This window comes from Pezoporus occidentalis, unplaced genomic scaffold, assembly GCF_034315485.1.
Source record: "Pezoporus occidentalis ecotype Australia unplaced genomic scaffold, CSIRO_AGI_Poc_V1 ctg248, whole genome shotgun sequence".
NCBI lineage: Eukaryota > Metazoa > Chordata > Aves > Psittaciformes > Psittacidae > Pezoporus > Pezoporus occidentalis.
In genome coordinates, this window is record NW_026914372.1 from 258,344 (window position 1) to 277,504 (window position 19,161).

The 19,161-nt window shown below is 42.1% G+C and overlaps 1 protein-coding gene across 9 annotated transcripts in view; it reads left to right on the forward strand.

The window, feature by feature from the left end:
• NHSL1 (NHS like 1) overlaps positions 1 to 17,366 on the forward strand; it is a 176,832-nt gene extending 159,466 nt beyond the window's left edge. For 6 of the 9 annotated variants that reach the window (XM_062622796.1, XM_062622798.1, XM_062622800.1 and 3 more), the window contains 3 exons: positions 7,566 to 10,988; positions 11,511 to 11,640; positions 15,065 to 17,366. In XM_062622796.1, the coding sequence (XP_062478780.1) occupies positions 7,566 to 10,988; positions 11,511 to 11,640; positions 15,065 to 15,782 (4,271 nt within the window). In that variant the 3' untranslated portion in view covers positions 15,783 to 17,366. Of the gene's footprint in view, positions 1 to 7,565; positions 10,989 to 11,510; positions 11,641 to 12,041; positions 12,094 to 15,064 lie in introns of all 9 variants that reach the window. The other 3 variants (XM_062622797.1, XM_062622799.1, XM_062622805.1) reach the window with 2 other exon arrangements.
• The last annotated feature ends 1,795 nt before the right edge of the window (positions 17,367 to 19,161 follow it).

Consider the following 19,161-nt stretch of genomic DNA (forward strand, 5'->3'; position numbering starts at 1 on the left):
TCTATCTTAAACTAAATCGCTTTTCTCTCATCTAGAGCTGAGATGAAATGGCTTGTGCTCCTTGAAAATGCTTGTGCAGCTTAAATGCAAAACTGATGCAGGACATTGCTTCAGCTGTTCATTTTCATGGTTGTTACAGTGGTCTTGAGTCCAGTGTGGTATTCTGAAAATGATACACACACCAAGGTCATAGTTTTTGATAGGGATTGTCTTTGACACATGTAGGACCTACCTCGAGGGCAGGGAATGGAGAAGACATTTTCTGCCACATTACTCTTTGTCACGTGGTGGGTTTCCCACCACTCTTTCAGGCACTTGGATTTTGATAATGGGTGACAACAGTACTTGGGTGTATATGTGGAGAATGCTTCCTGCCGGCAGCATTTCCAAAACTTCGTGCTTATGTTTGTAACTACTTCATGGTTGAAAAACACTTCATGCTTGAAAACATCAACTGTAGTTTACCCAGTGGAGTAAACTGAGAATGCACATGGCATCCATCTTAAAAAGAATTCCTCAATTAATATCTTAAAAGAAGTTTGTGACTTTTGCCAACCTGTTTGCTAAGGGTGACAGGTTTTATGGTCTTGATTTTGGTCTTTCATCTCTGTGCTGAGCACACTTCATGTTGCACTGCTTGAAGGTTTTCCTTGGCTCCTATTTTAAGTTGCAGAAATTTTAGGGCGGCAGTAGCTCACTGTAAGAGCTCTCTCTGGACAGTTTCCTGGCCCACAGCCGGCAGGCACATGGGGCTTCAGCCATCTGTCCTACAGTGGAAGTTGTGTTAGAAGCTTCATGTTGATTCCGTGGTGGTTGTACATTGTCTGGACAGCAAAGTGTATGCCAGGATAACTCTCTGACGGCAGTATCCATCCTTTTAGTGTACTGCTTTCCATCACTGGAAACAAAGTGTACTTGAGAAAAGTTATCAGTGTCTTCATTTTATAGATGGGGAAACCAGGCATACTGCAGTGAAGTGACTTAGCTGGAGTCACCCACCAGGCTACTGGCAAGGCTGGGAATAAATTAAGTCTTCCCTATCTTTGTTCAGTGCTCTTTCTACCTTTTCTCCCCTATCACTCCTCAAATATTTCTGTAGCCATCCATTCCCTATTTCTCTTACTCTGTCCCAAAACAAACAATGAGTTGTTTTAAAACATTCCACAGTTCATTTGGTCGGAACAAGGATCTGGACTAAATTCCAAATCAAGCAATTGCATTGTGCGTATTGACATTCTCCCTGTGATTTCAGCTGAATAAATCTCTTTGTTTCTCCCCTAAAGCATTGCTGTGAATGGCTATAATATTTATACAAAGATTAAAATCCCTTGGTACACCAGATTTGCTGTGCACAGGCTAAATAACCAACATGTACAGCAGATTCTTGTTACATCTTGTTTATCCTTCAGAAAGAAGCAGAAACTTGAGAGAACCTCAAAGCTTCAACCAAGCTTGAACTGTTTTCTTTTCTTGTGAGAGAGCCTGGAAGAGCTTCTGCCAGGCCAAGCTGCTGGGGTTCTCCCCTGGCTGCTTTGGCTCCTTTGGAACAAAAAAAGACCAAATAGACGGGAAAGCCTACGCTGATTGCTGGCCTGAGCTCAGTGGCTCTGGTACCCTCATCGAATTTAGCTAAATGTACTGAAAGGAATCATTAACTGCACCCATGAGGCATGTGCTGAAAGTATCTTTAAACAGTCCTACTTTTGAGTGTTGTAATACTGCTGTGTTTTCACAGGTGTCTTCCAGTGATGAACCATTCTCTCTGCACAGACTGGAAACTCCCATGTAAAAAAGTGCTCTGTCAATAAAATGCAATGTGGTAGATGTGATTCTGAGATGCACTAAGAGCATGAGATGCCTACCAGTTTAGTGACACCAGTTGTTTTCTGAATAGTTTTTTTTAACTGTAGGGCCCTCTTAGTATTATTTAGCAGTGACATCAAACTAAGCAGAGAAGGCAGAGCATTCCTCTCTGCAAAAAACAGCAGTGAAAAAAAATAGGTTTGCATACCTCTTAATTACCTTCATTGTCTCACAGAACATATATATATATATATGTATGTATATATACTTAATGGAGTCAGTGTTGGATCAAAACTGCAGAAAGGTCAAGAAACTTTGAGATGATGAAACTTTAGGTTTCTGTGCTCTCAGTTTTTCTGCTCTGTGTTGCCATTTATCAGTCTCCTCTAGCTGTCTTCTTCAGATGGTAGCTGACATGCAAAGTGGCATTCTTCCCTCAGGCAAGATGATTCCCAAGCAGAAGTTTAGTAGGGATGATCAGTTCTCTGGGAGAACCAGTCTCAGGCCTTGCACATTTCTTGGCTCTTGGTTATCTTCAGCTTCCTTCACACCTTCCAGCACCCTAGATGAAATAAAGGCAGCAAAATACCTTTTCTCATCGTGTTTCCATGGTCCCTTCTTTGTGTCAGTGCTCTAGGGTTTGGCTGATACTTTCTTTTTGTGAAGGTACTGCATTACCTGAGTGTGTTTCTCCCGAGCTCTGCACCGGTGCAGTCCCAGACACCAATGGACAGCTTCTGGTGTCTCGGACTCTCTCCCTGTTTTACAGGAGGAACAGGTCCCAGACCTGAGTCTCAGTTCCACCACAGTTCATCTTCCAAATAAACAAAAGCAGGAGAGAGGAAACCATCTTAAAGTTTTGCACCATTTTATTTCTTCTTGGCCCAGGCACTTTAATCAAACAGAAGTTTCTGTCCATTCTTGGTTTTCAAAAAAGTGTCTTACAGTTTTATGCATGTACTTTCTTTGGATAATTTCAGTGCTTTTTTTTTTTTTTCTCTAAGGTGCAGTTCAGGGGCTTTACAGCTCTGTGATTTCCACCATCACCACCACCATCTGCATTTTTCTTTTCTTCCTTACCAAAGGGTTCAGAGAGCCAGATTGACCTTATACACTTTTCTTCAGCTCATTTCCCTTGCCTCCCATTTTCAGTAGCTCATAATGAATTGTCACCTATAGGACCTCCCATCATTAGAATGGATATGACTGACACCTGACCTGGCAGTCCCTCATTTGCTTTCTTGTGGCACAGCTTAGCCCCCCACTGGCCCTGTCCCAACAGCTGGCAGTGTCCCTGGGATCATTTGGGACTGTTGAAGTTTCTCCTTTGACATGTCCTAGAGGAAACAATTCCATCTCAGCAACATGAGGGCATGTTAAGTCCTTCTGATCTTTGGGAACTAAGCTATTCTATTGAAGACTACTCTTAATTGAGATTCTTTTCCCATTAGTCCCTTCAGCATTAGCAGTCATTCAAGTTTCAGGTCCCACAATTAAGAAGCATCCTGGATATCCATTATCTATAGAAAAACAACACAAATACCCAGGTGTTCAAGCAAAGTAATTCTGTACCTGCTTCAAGTTGCAACTTTAACAGTATCTGGAGAGTTACGTGTCTCTGCATTTCACAGCTAATTGTGCATTTTAAATAATACTGGTTTTATAGCTGTAGTTTCTCAACATTGTACATTTCCAGCATTATTCATCCAGAGATATATCCAGAGTACGTATTGTCTGCTTTTTCATAATGGGGGATGAAAGACAGAAATGCCAGGAATATAATCTTTACAATATGCAACGAATCAGGATATTTTTTAGCTGGCAGTACTGAAAGGTATCACAGGATTCTCTGCAGTACTTTTCTCCCCTCAGAGAGATTGTAGAGATGCTTCATGGAGCACAGTGAAAATTCCTGAAAATTACCATAAGACTGATGTACTTGTCTGTTTCTTGTTGAGTGTCTATTAAAAATCATTTGTTACATGAGTACTAGGGTAAAATAGATAAGCAATTTCTTTTGCAACACTGGAAGTTCTGGTGCCTGCACAGTGACTTGGCCAGGTCACCAGGTTTGGAAGAGGATTGCTAGGTGGGGCTGGAGGAGAAGATGAAAACAACAGATCTTAAGAATGTGCCTGTGGCACAAGAGAACAAGTGCTTCTGGTAGGAATGGTTAGAAGAAGTTTGGGAAGAAAGATTACTTCTATATACTAGTTGAAACAAGCATGTTCTTCGTGATATCAATACACACTTTATATCCTCTCAGGTCCTTGTTCTATACACTCATTTCAATGCAGAGTACCTTTCTGCTGATTCTCAGCAGCAAGCTGCTGGTACCACCAGATCAGTCATGGGTATTCTAGGAGCTAGTACCTGGCCCTAGGAACTACATGCAGACACTTTCAGTTTCCATCAGATATGCCTTCAGTCTCAATCCCTGTCAGCTCTAATGAACAACACCAGTAACTACCAGAATCAGGGAAAACTGGTGTAACTTGTATGTGCCTATCTTGGATCAAGTGCTTGGAGCTAAGGTGTGCATTTGAACCTCTTTGTGCTTCCATGCAAGACTTGTTAAATATGTCATATTTTTCTTGTTTCAGATAGTGGGTGTTTGTTATTTGCTGCTGTAGTCTACACTGAACATGTGCATTAGGGAAGAGCATTTGCCTCAGAGATCTCTCCAGCATAGCAAGGAGTAATAAGGAATACAGATACAGGTCTCGTGTGGTGGGCGTAGCAGTGGCTGCTGGGCTACTGGATACCTGATAATATAAAATGCAGACAAGATGATTATTAATTAATTTCAGCCACATTTATCATATCACCAAATTGCAGCCACTTCTGGCTTCATAACATTCAGCATCTGTAACAGGATGCTCTGATGTCATGTTCTGCCCTATTTTGTGCTGCTGTCTGCTTGGACATCACCCCTGCAGCTAGATGGACTTGTGGATGATACTCTTTAAAAGCACTGATTCAGTTCCAAAATTTTGGTGTTGCAGAAATCTTTTAACTTCTGACCGCTATTTATTTAAGTAGGGTTTTTCTGAGAAATGTAGCACTTTCAATGTCATTGTCAATTAAAGGTTTGAGCTGTCCCTTGAAATTGGATTGTTCATCTTCTAGCTGCAGTACCAAGAAAGGTGGCTTAATTTTAAGGATTTCTGAAAACCCTTGCTTTTTAGTGTTATGCTGGAAGTGAGTAAGGGTTTTACAGTTCATTTATAAATTGCAAACAAAATACTCCTCAATACCCTCCTGAATTCCGCCAAAATCTTAAACCCCTCAACATTTTAAGAGAATACTTGAGTCAGCAAACTTCAGCTGAGTTTTTTGGGACCATTTTCCCTGCAAATTTCTGTTGTCTGTCTTCAAGTAACAGAACTGTAAAAAGAGCAACCACTATATTATAAAGGAGAAGTAAACTCTCACAGCTTTGCATGAGATTGTGCATACATATGAAGCCAAAAGCAAAGGTGAAGTAATTTCAGAACACACTGCATTTCTACAAAAAGTAGTTGGCCTCTTTTATTTAGTGGCACAGATAGAGTGCCAAGGTTTAATTTGCTATCTTGGACATCGTTGTGCATTTGCCATAAACAGCATGTTCCAGTAATGCATTCTAACACTCCTAGTTTTGGAAGGAGGAGAAGGTTGGTTAGTAAGTCCAGTGTTGTTCCACTTTGCCATTTACCTTCCCGAGCAGTAACACTGTAAACAAGCATAAACCATCCATCCCTGTTACACTGCTTGTGAAACAGAGTGCATTTAGCTTCCTTTGTGAATACAAACATACTGCATACTGAAATGAGGTGCTCTCAGCCACAGGTCAGTATGTGACAGCGTTAGACACTTCTTGTAGCGCTGACAGCTTCAGTCTCCACCAGCCCCATCCTTCTGTCTCTGTGTGTGGGGGTGTGTGTATATTTGTGTGCATGTGTGTATCTACAGTGGTAGAAGAAAAAATACCCCATCTCTGGTTATTTAGTACACAGATTTTTATTACTGGATATTTTTAATTGGCTAATAGTTGTCATCAATGATGTCATAGTTCCACAGACATTTGTAATGTCTGCTCTGTTATTTGTCTCTCTCTTAACCAAAGGGGCACACACTGATTCTATACCAAAAAAATACACACGGAAAGCAAAGCTGTATTATTTTTATCACTCTACTGCTCTTAATAACTGTATACAGAATATGCAAATACCTCTCTTGGTTGGCTGCAGTAGTCCATCTGTTCTGACAGTATCTCAGATTATCCAAGACGTTTGCCAGCATCCGAGTACCTAGCTTTGCTGCAAACCTCTACCAGAAGCAGAAAGAGGCTACATTTTCATGAGAGTGAGAGAATCTACACAAAGCAAACTAAATAGGTTTCAAGCTGCTAAAAGACTACTTATGTGCCTGGGGAAAGGAAGTAAACAATCCTTTTGTGTGTGCTGCTTTCACTGTAGCCTTTTCAGAGCCCTCTTTTCATTGTTCTAAAACCCCTTTTGCCTGCCAAGAATAAGGATAATTAAATGTACTTTAAGTGGTGGTTAAAGCTGCATGATAAGAATACCTGATCCAGTTCCATATAGTAAATATGAAAGAGGAACAGTCATATCAGGCATGCTTGTTACTTCACTGCTGCTGTAAGACTAGCTAAGGCGGAGACTTGAAACAACCAATTTTCCCCCGCAGTGACATATGCAGCATCCTTACAAGCATCTCCAGCAGCACGCCTGCCGTTTGTGTCTGCTATTTATACAGTAATGCAACTGAATTGAAAAGCAACAGCCTTACACAGACTAATTTTAAAGCAGTGCTCTGGTTTGTGATTTTAAAAGGCAGCTACCAATAAAAACATAAATTTAAAAGAACCCTGGAGTCCCTTCTACTGACCCAGTGCTAACTGTATTTTGAACTACACCTGTTTTTCCATTATCCTCAAAGTCGGATTTTTTTTATGCTAATATATGATTATCACTTCTTTTTTAAAAGTACAGTTATTTTTTATTTGCTGACATGCTGAGGATGAGACGACCATCAGTACTAACTGTTTCTTTTCCCCATTTCTTAGGAGTTCTTCCTAAATGAAAAATAGAAAGTAGTTGTATGGAGAAATGTTATTTAATTATTTTCTTTGCAGTGCTGGATAATGTCTTCTTATAAATGCTGTTAGAGCACATATATTATTTGTGGTAAAGCAGTGCATGTTCCAATGTGTTAGCCTCCTTTCAGATGAACAGCAAGGCTTGGAGAGCTATCCTTACCTCCTGAAATTGTTTTCTGAAGTGTAATGCTTTAAAAAAGCAGATCTGATTATTCATATTAGTCTTCAGATTTCCTTCCTCTTTTCTTTATTGCACAAGGCATTAGCATGGAAACACACTTCACATTTCTCAGGCTTTGTCTGTGCCTGCTGCTTTGCCTACTGGAAGTAAAACAGTACTACTTGGTTTCTGACATAACTGATTACTATGGAAATTATTACCATGTCATAAACAGAGGATTTCATGTGTCAAATGTGCAGCAGGAACACAGGTAATTCTGTAAGCCGAAGATTCCTCGTAATAAAGAAAAAGGGAAGAGAAATGCAGAAAACACGGGATGCCTGTGCAAAATCCATTGTTGTAGATTCTTTTTCAGAAGGCATAACCTGCAAGAGCATGGGGATCAGTCAGGCAGTTTGCTGGGGTTCTTTGGTTTTAAATGAGTAAGAAAATAAATGTGAATTTGTGCTTCAAGAAATAATTGTTTTATTTTGACTGCAGCAGTTGGCACTGGCCAAAGTGATTTCCGAGGGCATTCGATGTATGTCCCAGATCACTGTTCCACGCTAGGGAGACTAGACAGCTATCGCTCTGCTATGCACCGCTCTGAAACCAAGGACACCAGCTGCCAGACGGAGGAAGTTAAAGTTGTGCCCCCTTCAATGAGAAGAATACGAGCACAGAAAGGACAAGGCATTGCAGCCCAGATGTCTCAATTCTCGAGCTCATCTGGAAACATGTCAGTGATGAGTGATTCTGCTGCAGTTATATTTGCTTCTCGGCAAAATAGCGACATAGGTTTTCACAGCTTGCCTCGGGCTGGTGCAAGAGTGTCTCTGCAGTCCCTAGAGCAGACACAGAGCATCTCTAGGCAGACAGAAGACATTGCTGGCTCTTTACCCTACCAGATAAGCAAATTGCAAGTGGATGATAGTGTTGTGTATCTGAGGAATAATTCCATGACAGCGACCCTGTCGAGGCCAAAGTCTCAAGAGGTGAGAAGCTATGATAGCGAAAAGTCCGCAAGCCCAGCATGTGTGGTCTCTCCTCATGCCACCTACTCAACGAGCATCATACCCAATGCAACACTGTCATCCTCTTCAGAAGTTATAGTTATTCACGCTGCCCAGAGTGTTGGATCATTGGACAATAAAATTACCAGCTCCACTGCCTACCCAAAGCCAAGAGACAATCCTGTTGCCAGCAGTGCAGTAAGTGGGAAAGAAGATCACCATTCTTCAAGCGGTAACTGGAGTGAGGGTAGCTCCACACGTCACTCACAGACGTCAGATACCATCCCATCTAATGCTGTCATGATGCTTTCTCTTGGTGACTCTGCTGTCTCTCTTAGCACTCCTGGAAATGCAGAGGCTGGGTCTCAGAGCATGGGCTACAGCTGTAGGAACAATCTCACTTTACCAAACCCTTCCCAGGACAGTGATGGTAGGAGTGATTCTAGCTGTTCAGGAGAGCGAGCACAAGCGGCAGTGAACAGCACGGAGCATTGGCTGTACAAGTCTGCAGAAAACAGTGAGACTCCTTCACACAAGGTGGTTTGTACCACATCAGGTTGTGCCACTCCTGGTAGTAACATGAGCAGCAGCAGCCTGGAGAGGACTTCTGTCAGAGATGATTCTACTTCTCTGTACTCTGCGGACCATGATGGTTATTATGGTTCCGTGCATATGGACTCTGGACTGAAGTCAGATGTGTCTTGTGATAGTACTAATGGTTTTGGGAACTCCAGAGAGAGTGTGATAAATGTCTTCGAAGGAAAGGAGAAGAAACATCAGGATGATCAGTCAGGCCAAGGTGAAAAATCCCTTGTAAGAAACATCTCTCTGAAAAAGGCAAAGAAGCCGCCTTTGCCACCATCCAGAACAGACTCACTCAGAAGGATGCCCAAGAAAAAAGCCCAGTCAAATGGACAGGTACTTGATGAAACCCTCATTGCCACCCTTCAGCATTCTCTGCAGTTGAATCTCAAATGCAAAAATGGCAGCTCCCCTTCCCAGAGTCCCTGCAGTGATTATGAGGATCCCTGGGTGTTGCGCTCCCGCAGCCAAAGCTCAGTCAGCGCAAGCAGCAGCATGATGTCCACCACTGCTCCAAACCTCTACTCCATCTGCACAGTCACTCCCTCTCAGAGTGAAACAAGTAGCATCAAGTCAGAGTATGCAGACCAGTGGGGTTACTACAGTGACTATGCAGCTGTGGCAGATGACCAGGTAAAATCCCCAGTGACTCATTCTGCCAGTACATCATCTGCTCTCAGCGATTACAGCATCAGCCACTTCAGTGATGGCTCAAGGGCTTCTGTGCCACAAGTGCCCAGTGGACTGGCCAAACCAAAGAGCACTTCTCCAGAGAAATCCCACCGAGTCACATCGCCATCAAGTGGGTACTCCAGCCAGTCCAATACACCCACTGCACTTACTCCAGTGCCTGTAATTTTAAAATCTGCATCATCAGGAAATGGAAAATCCAAGCTGAAGCCTAAAGTGCCTGAAAGGAAATCCTCTCTTCTGTCTTCGCTCTCCATGTCTTCCTCCTCCACTTCTCTTTCTTCAAATACATCTACTGAAGGGAGCGTGAGTGTGAAGAAACTGGACTCCACCCTGAGCTCTGCTCCGGATTCTGCTGCTCCCCCTCTGCCACCTCTTCTTCCAACACCTCCTCCACATTGCCCTGAAGTTTCTCCTCCCCCTCCTTCTCCTCCTCCAGCAGAAGTCATGGATCTGTCACCACTGCCAGCCTCTCCCACGTTCCCCCCTCCTCCACCAGAAGCTGATGCAAATTCTTCCTTTGCCCAGACTGTCCCATGGTTTCCACAAGAAGCCTCCATCAGTTCATTCTCTTCCCCTTGTCCTCCTTCCACTTTCCCTTTAGCTGTCCCGCCACCAGCACCACCTCTTGATCCAAAACTAACAAAAGGTGCAACAATATGCCCGCAGTATTCTTTCAAGAAACGTAGCCAGGAAGAGTCTTGCTACAGTCCAGTGAAACAGCCACTCAACAAGCAAGATCCATCAAGACCTGTGATGCCCTTAGTAACTACCAAAGCATTGCAAATGGTGCAGCTGAGGTCTGTGAAAAAAGCGACCGAAGGTGAACCATCACCTGAATCTGCTTCTGAAACTGCCTCTCAGGAAAAGGGCGCTGTAAGCTCATCATCTCAGTCTTCCCTAAAGCCATCTCTCTCACTAAGACTCAGCAGCAGCTTAGGTGAAGAGGAAATGAAAACTCAAGGCACTTCATTTAAAAACTCAATTCAAACACTGGCTCGGGGTTCTCCTGTCGTTCTGTCCGATAATATACCTACACTTGACAGGGATCAAAAGCCTACGAGTGCCGTGGGTCTAAGCAAGTGTTTTGAAGCTGATGCACTGGGGACAACTGGTGAAGACACACCCGAGCCTTCAGTGCAGAGTGAAGACCTCCATTCTGGCATGTCTCTTCAGGGGTCACCAGCATCTCCCGACAAGACTCAGGTCATACTGCCAAGCAAGAAGCCACCTCCTATTTCAAAGAAACCCAAACTGTTCCTTGTTGTACCACCTCCACAGTTAGATCTTACAGTGGAGAAAAAAGCTGAAGTGAGTGATACTGTCAGAAGCACATCAAGCCCAACTAAGAGAGACGCTGTGCTTGCACACTGCAAGGAGGCGAGAAATTGTCTTACAGATGGACTCAGTTCTAGCGAGATGGACTCTGGCAGCCTGGTTCCTGAGGGAGGAGCTGCTGGATTCACCTTCTCAGAGACAGTGGGAGCTAATGCCTTTGTGGTGCAGCCTGCTGCATCACCAGTTCAAGAAGAACCCAGGCAGGAGGAGCAGTCTGCTTTTGAAGAAGGAAGCAGTTCAGGCAGCAGCCAAGACAGCGGCAGTAACACTGACGGGCACCTATCTCAAGAGAACGAAACTGGTGAGTCTCTTTCCTTTGCCTTTTTTTCAGATGCAGCAGTATTTTAAAGAAGCTGGGGAGTGAGAATAGCAATCCTAGCATTAAGGTAGGCTTCTGTAGAGAAAATAACCCCTTGCAATAATTACAACTATAAGCCTAAAGAAAGTTGCAGGAACCCAATTAATGCTTCATGAGATTTCTTAAAATTCCTTTCTGACTTCTCATTATTGCAGACATGGAAAGAAAATGATGCTTTATCTAATTGTGCTGAGATTTCATGCTATGAAAATGTGGTTAGCTTTGTTAATTTTGATTTTGTGTTAGTGGAAGCCATACACATTTTCTTTCACTGTTGTTCTCTATGTGTGTAAGCAAGCACAGGCATTTTGTGCACTGCAGTTTCCTCAGCAAGTGTTGGTTTGAAATCACAGCAATGACAGCAGTGTACTCACTTGATCAGAGGCAGTGCGAGCAGGTTTCAGGACTGTATGCCTGTTGGGTTCCCATGATGGACTGACAGTATTGTTCATTTTCTCTGCATAGTGGAGGTGTTCGAATCTGATACAGTGCATAGTTCATTCCTGCCAAGCAATAGTTATGGGGAAGAGGCGGATGGAGCGGCAACACCAGCGAGACCAAGGACTACCGAAGATCTTTTTGCAGCCATTCACAGGTACTGTAGAAATTGCCCTTCCCAGAGTCAGGTCCTGTAGTTCTGTCAGAAATCAATTTTACGTTTACTAAAACACACAATTACAACAGTCATTGCTGTAACAGAAAGCACACATTTATCAGCTTTCTAGTAAGGCAATATATGAAAAAGATAAAGAATTTGTGTTTTATTGTTCTACAAATATATTTTAATCAATTCTGACCTAAAAGCTATCAGATTAAATCAATGTAGATTATATTGTAAATATCCTGCCCCTTAAAATATCAGTTACATCTAGTATTTATTGTACTGTTCTCAATCTGCCATATTAACTCTACTGTTGCTTTTTCTGTGTATCTTTTTGTTTTCATTCTTGTTCTTCTCCATCTCTTTTTACTCTCTTCGCTGCTTATATGGTGCAGTTTGGGACAGAGGCTCAACGCTAATGCTTCATGGCAAGCGTGGCTGAAACTGGCAAGTAACACAACATGTCAGTCATATGGCAAAACATATGGCAAACGCTGGATTATAGTTTGCCATAATCCAGCCTGAGGTCGGGTGTCTTGTGTCAAACTGGTTCATGAATGAAATGTGTAATACTGGCTCTGTTATCAAGGACATTATTCATTTCCCTTAAAAACAAAGTCACTTTCAATAGGCAACTAGATTTTGGTGCTGTTCACCTGAGGTTCTAAACAACAACAACAAAAAAAGATTAAAAAAGAGGTTTAAAACCACAAAATGAAACGTGTGCACCATTTAAACAGTACACACGGAAGACCATCACCATTCTGAACTACTGAGCTTGCTTTTAGACTAGAATCGATGTAGTAATAGTGCCATCTTGTGGCTTTGTCTTTAACTTCAAAAGATACAGGGGCCACCTCTTTATCTGGTCATAGAGAACACCTGGCAGCATCTGTATAGGTTTATTTAGGTTTAGTCAGTTTGTGAAGCTATGCATGAGCTCTGCATCAGGAGTACTGAGGGATGGGGAAAGCCTGTTGTGAGAACATGGCTGGGAGACTGCATCACTTGGGATACAAATGGTATTCTTTTCATCTTTGAAACTATTCTATTTCAGATGTTAAAAGAATTCCATACATATGATACTGCCTTTTTACAACTCACGGTTACTCCTCAAGAGTTGGTTTGTGGGAGCTGTTCTAAAAATGGTCTGTTGCATTTGTGTTGCATGGCACTTACCAGGACTGCGACAAATCTGTTTTTAGAATGAAGTATTCTGGCCAGTAGCCCTTCTCCATTCTGTATGCAGATAGGGAGTGGATCTCTGTGTATGCACATACATGTAATTTGTGAGTTTATGGGGAAATGGACAATGGAACTGGATGTGACATAGTTAAAACTGCTTCACACATTTGTTATTAAGACCTTGCTTTTGCTGGCTTTAGACTTGAGCTACTATCTTCCTTGGTTGTTAATTAATTAAAAATGGCTTGTACCCCCCCGCAGACACACTGTTTGTAAAAGGTGTTATTTTGGGGATTGATACTCGTGAATATGTGCTTTGGAGTAAGACGACAAATTTAGTGGTATGTGTGTTAAGGACAGGAAGAGCAATCTAAGTTTAAGTCACAGTTTTCTTTGAATATGTACCCTATCTCAGTCTGAAAAGCCACCAAAACCAAACTTGGTTCTTAATTTTAAGTTTTTGACATAATTCATACATGCTGACAAAAGCATGGAGTACTCTGCACTGCATTCACAGTCTAGCAGTTCAGCATCAGACCAGGATAACAGTCTTGCCCTAAAGATCTTTGCAACTGAATTTTGCTTTCTGTATATTTGGAATTTCATTTGGGTTTTAGCAGCAGTACAACCCCAGCATTGCAGTGTTTAAAGATACCCATAGGCAGCCAAAACCCTAATGAAGGGAAAGATTTTTCCCTGTAGCTAATGCACGCACGTGTTCGCACAGATGCACAGAGCATCCAAGCACCAAATCCACTTGCTTCCTATGGTACTGACACACAGTTAAATCCAGACAAGCTTGTTACATTTGCCACTACTAAAGGCATAATTTTATCCCTGTGCTGTCTTCTGGTGTCCATTCATCCTCAGGCTGACTGGATGGTGGTATTTCATTCTTCTTCCAGAAAGGCAGGTGGAGGCAGCAGCAGCTGAAAATAACAGCTGTTACAGCTGCCTGTGGGGGCATCATAAGTCATCTGTGCATAAACTTTACCACTACAGAGACAGCATCACTCCAAAGTCTTGGCAGAGTTTAGGGCAATGTCTGTTGCTGTCACCTACTCAGCTGACAGGCCTTTAAGAAAGTAGAGCTAAAGAACACATTAAGTAGAAACCTGTTTTACAAGGGGAATCATCTGTATTGAACACATGGTTGATCAAAATTCATACCAAATTACAGCATGCTAATCTTGTAACAAGTCTCCTGACTTGTTTTAAACTTTGGCCAAAATAGCATATGTGAAATTAGCCTTTATACGATGTTTTTGAATTAATTCTTGCTTAGCCTGCAAAAAAAGCACAGCAGCTTTGCTGCAGATACCAGGCATGTAAAACATTTCTTCAAGATTCCTAACAATGGGAAAATGGGCAATAGAAGTCCAGTTTCCACTTATTCCCACCTCCATAACTGCTTGTTAATTTTGTTTTTTTTATCCCTGCACTTTACTTGAAATTAATAAACACTCCATCCTTTCATTTGGAAAGATAACTTTCATGTCAGGAAGTTGGTCTTGCCTTCATTTAGAGTTGCAATGACAGAGCACCAACAGAATTGTGAATTTTGTCTGTGCATCTTAATAGAAGCTGGAAGACTCAATTTTCACTATTCAGTTAATATTTAGGTCGAGAAGGAGACTTTTGTTTTTAAATTATTTAATCCAGAGTAGTCACCTGTGGCTCCCTTTACTCCATCTTAACTTCAGCAGCAGTGCACTCCAGTATCCTTTTCTAAAAGCAAGTGCACTACACCGCACTTCTAATTCTCCAAAGAGCATCAAATAAAATAGTAGACCAAAAGAAAACAAAAAAAACCAAACATACTGTAGATGACATATTTTTAATTAGGTCCCCAAACTAACAGACAAATGGCACTGTGTATAATCTTTATAATGCACTAATCTTAGCAGTTGAACACTGACTCCAGAAAACCTGATTCACTACACTTGCTGAAGTGTTTTGGACATCGTATTGCCAGTTTTAGTAGTTTCATTGTTCCAGATTTGCAGAAGAAGAACAATAAAATTTATCTTATACCTGTAATACCTGCATTAATGCCTATACAGTTTTGGTGGTGTTCTTACTCATGCTTTCGATGTAGATTACTTCTCCCTTATCCCTCTCTCTGCTTTAGCTTAATTCATTGTCATCCCTTTAAGATGAGTTAAATTAGGAGAGGTAAAAAGTTTAATTTTTTGTTTGGTCCTCTTTTTTTTTTGCTGTTTTTCCCACTCAGATCCAAAAGGAAAGTCCTTGGCCGTAAAGATTCAGAAGACGACCGTACCCGCAACCATTCTCCTTCGCCCCCCGTAACTCCCACTGGTGCTTCCCCAACCTTAACTACCCTTAAACAAGCTGGATCTATCCAGAGGAGCGTTCGCAAGAGCAGCACCAGCAACGACAACTTCAAAGCCCTGCTGCTGAAGAAAGGGAGCCGCTGTGACACCAGCTCCCGCATGTCCGCGGCAGAGATGTTGAAGAACACAGACCCGCGGTTCCACCGGACAAAGACGGATGTGTCCCCAGACGTTTCTGACAGCCCTGCCAGCTGCTCACCCAGCAAGAGCAAACGGGCCCAGGAGGAGTGGGCCAAGAGTGAGGGCCTGATGCCAAGGAGCATGTCCTTCTCTGGCACTAGGTACGGCCGGTCCCGGACACCCCCCTCTGCTGCCAGCAGCAAGTACAATGTCCGCAACCGCATCCAGAGCAGCCCCATGACTGTCATTAGTGAAGGAGATGGGGAGGTGGTGGAACAGTCAGAGGGCAGGGTCCAAAGGACTTTGGAAGAGCAGCAAGAGAGACAGCTTGATATGTTTAACAGTGATGAAATGGACGTGAATGACTTTCCGTATGCTGAGGAGGCAGGCTGCAAGGAGACATTGGATCCAACCCATCTAGACTTACTGACTCAACCAGGTACTTCAAGGAAGTATCTAAGCCCTTCAGCTGAATGAAAGTTATAAGACAGTAGTGACAAAAGGCATTGGATATTAGTCTAGAAAATGACAGAGGACTAGATTCCAGAAGAAAGCCCAGACCAGGACAAGTTTACTTTGCTGAGCATTTAATCCATGAACTGCATGTGTGTGTTTAAATGCTAAAGCAATGATAGTTCTGCATGGTTGGGTTGGGGTGGGGAGGACTTGGGTTGAATGAGTGGTCTGTGGCTTAAAGAAGGTTAACAGTTGAATTTTGTTTTTTCATGTAAAGCCTTAGAAGTCCTCTTGGGGCGGGGGGGGGAGTTTTCACAGAGCCTGTAGGGGTGTGAAGTTTTTCTTTTTCTTGACTGCAATTGCGCAAGCAACATTTAGGAATAAGCCTGAAAAAGACGAATGGGAGGGCTCCTGTGCTACAAGCTGGATGTTTGCTTCAAAAGCATTGTAGTGGTGCAGTGTAGTGCATTTGTTAAGCAGGGAGAGGCACAATGAGGCCCATTCACCTATGAGCAGGGAGTAGGGTTGGTGCTGCGGTGTTACATGGCTTATTACTGGGATATATCCCCAGTGTTTAGTGGAGTGTGTCCTGCTAAAGCAGTTTGTGCACCAAGTTATGAATTGGTCCAGGGTACCTCTATTTTTGGTTTTTCCTGAGGGAAAATGAAATACATAGTTAACATGGAAAAGGGAGCTGAATTTTGTAACACCCCACTAGCTGCTATGCAGCCACACACACATATGCTTGGAGAAACACTCATTTCCAAGTGAATTGCTTCCTTGACTGGAGTATTCCCTTAGAGAACTGGAACAACTGGATGTGTGGGGAGGATGCGAGCAGACAGCAGAAAGGTGGGAGAGGAATTAAGCAGTGTACTGCTAGAGTTTGGAAGGGTGATGTTTCGGAATTAGAAAGGAAAATTTGACTTTGAGAACTTGCACTACAGAGCTGCAGGTGGAGCCTGTCTTTCAGAATTGAAATGGGAGCTGTGTTTTGCCAGAAGTCTGTCTTCCATTGGGCAAAACGGGAAGATTATTACATCACTTGAAATACAGATACTTGCTAACTTTTGGTTACCAAAGAATAAGTTACAGTTACTTTCCTCTTTGATTTGCCTGCAGTATTTCTCTTCTTTTTAACCTGAATAATTTAGTGAGGTTCAGTTTTATTGTATATTTTATAGATAATAAAAACACGTAACGGTTTTCCAATTGCAAAGAAGACCATTAATTAAAACTGAAATATTGGCTGGAGTTTTTGGTTCTTAGTAGCAATGAAGCTTTTAATTTTTAAGGAGAATTTTGCATCATTTGATGGTGTGCGCAGTTTTTGTATTGTTTGTAAATACTGAAAGTTGTTAAAATATCTTTTGATCTCCCTACCGTAGAATTTACACATTTTTAGATTGCTTTTAAGAAGAAAAAGCACTCTTTGTAGATTATTTATTTTAGAGAAGTACGCTTGTAATCTCTTTCTTCAGTCCTTCTACTTGTTAGTAATGTAAATTTCAGGGGCCTTTGTTTAACTCTTCCCTTCCCAAGAGGGGAATAGTGATGAAAATGCTGTGACTTTGCTTCAATAAAGAAAAAGGCTGCCAGTTGCCATATTGTCTTTTGAGTTGATTAAAATCTCCTTCAAAAGATGTGTCCCACAGCATATGGCAACCCACCGAATGCCATAAACCATGCATCCAGCTACTAATCTCCGGTTTTCATCGCAAAATGTACTAATTCACTTCACAGACAACTAAAGCCTGCTTACCCATCCATCCTATTTGGCATCTCAATGCTGAGACTAAAAAAAATTGAAATAATCCTAAGATTTTGATAATATCATTTGTGAGAGTTTCTACTACTTCCCTCTTACTTGCAACCTGTCCCCAAAAACTAAAATTCTTGGAGAACCAGATTATAAGCAGTGTGTGAAAAGTGAAATGGAAAAGGTGAATCCAGCTGTACTCACTGGAACATGTGTGGGATTAAGTGGTGCACAGCAAGCTTTCTACTGTGTTTGAATGCTAAATATATTTTAAAACCATTGGATTTTCTTTTAATTACATACAAACCTAATTGGATAAAGTAGATTGTTTCAGGTATTGTTAATATTGATCTGAACTACATACTGTTTCAAAGAGAGAGTGCAAAATGTCCTGCAGTTGCTAAATGTCTCATGAGTGTTGCTTTGGTGTTTCTTCCAGAGCTGATCGCATGGAACTTAGAGCACAGTGTCCTTTCCACAGCAGGTACTGCCCCTTTTAGAGCTGTGTGTAACAGCTGACTAGTCCTTATGCCACCATCCCAGAAGGAAAATGCTCAGGCTTTGTTTTAGTGTTAACAAATGGGGAAATCATCTAAGTGAAAAATGGCAGCATTGGAGAAAATTACAGTGTCTGCAGCTCGTGCAGGACTTGGCAGCATTTTGCATGAAGTGCTCGTAGGAGGGAGGGTGCCTGGCCAGCTTGTTTCCCTCATGCTGGCCAGCTGATGCTTCTGGGTATTGCTATAGGTGATAGGGGGAAACTCTTTGGGAAGTCCCAGCTCACATGCACACCATCTTGTCAAGGCAGGTAGGTGACACTTAATATGAATGTTACATGACTGGATTTCTCCACTGGCAACAGGTAGCCTTGATGCTCATCTAAAACCTGCATCTGCTGTTAGGTGAGTTTGGGTTGAGGCTCAGGTTTTGGCTGAAGGCAGTGCTTGTGTAGCCCTACTGATAATGCTACATGACTACATTGTACACAGTATAAGGTACAGTGAAATACATTAAATGTGCTGAAATATGTTTAATAGTGCTTGTAATGATACTTATTCAGGCAACTGAGGAAACTTTCTTAAGGAGATACCACTGTGTCATCTCCCCACTGCCATCATGCTCTGTAGCAGCACACACAGAATTGGTCAGTAGCTCAGTTTCCTCAGCAATACACTCCTTGGCCCAAGTTTCTGCTACAAAACCTTAAGAGCACGACAGCTTTAGGCTGTGTTTTCTGTACTGGCAACAACTTTGGTGTGTATGTAATTATGCTAAGGAAAACATTACTAATTTTCTGTCATGCATCCAACTTCAAAGCTGCTTTCTTCCATTATAAGTTTCCTTCATAGGGAGGTTTTGCAGTTGTGGCTTTATAGGTCAACAAGTATAGGTGAAGTTTAGCAAACCTCTGCTAAAGACATCCAGAGCAGTAGAAGAGGATGAAAAATACACTGACCATGCTAAGGAGAAAAAGGAGACTTGTCATCCTGATGTTTAATGAATCTTACTGTCACTTAGAGGGCTTATTCAGCGTTTACAGTTGGTTGCCTCTGAACCAAAATTCATTATTGAAGCTAGATGTGAGATTAATTTCTGGTTTTCCTTTTATTGGGAATGATTTTCAGCATCAGTCTTTTCCTA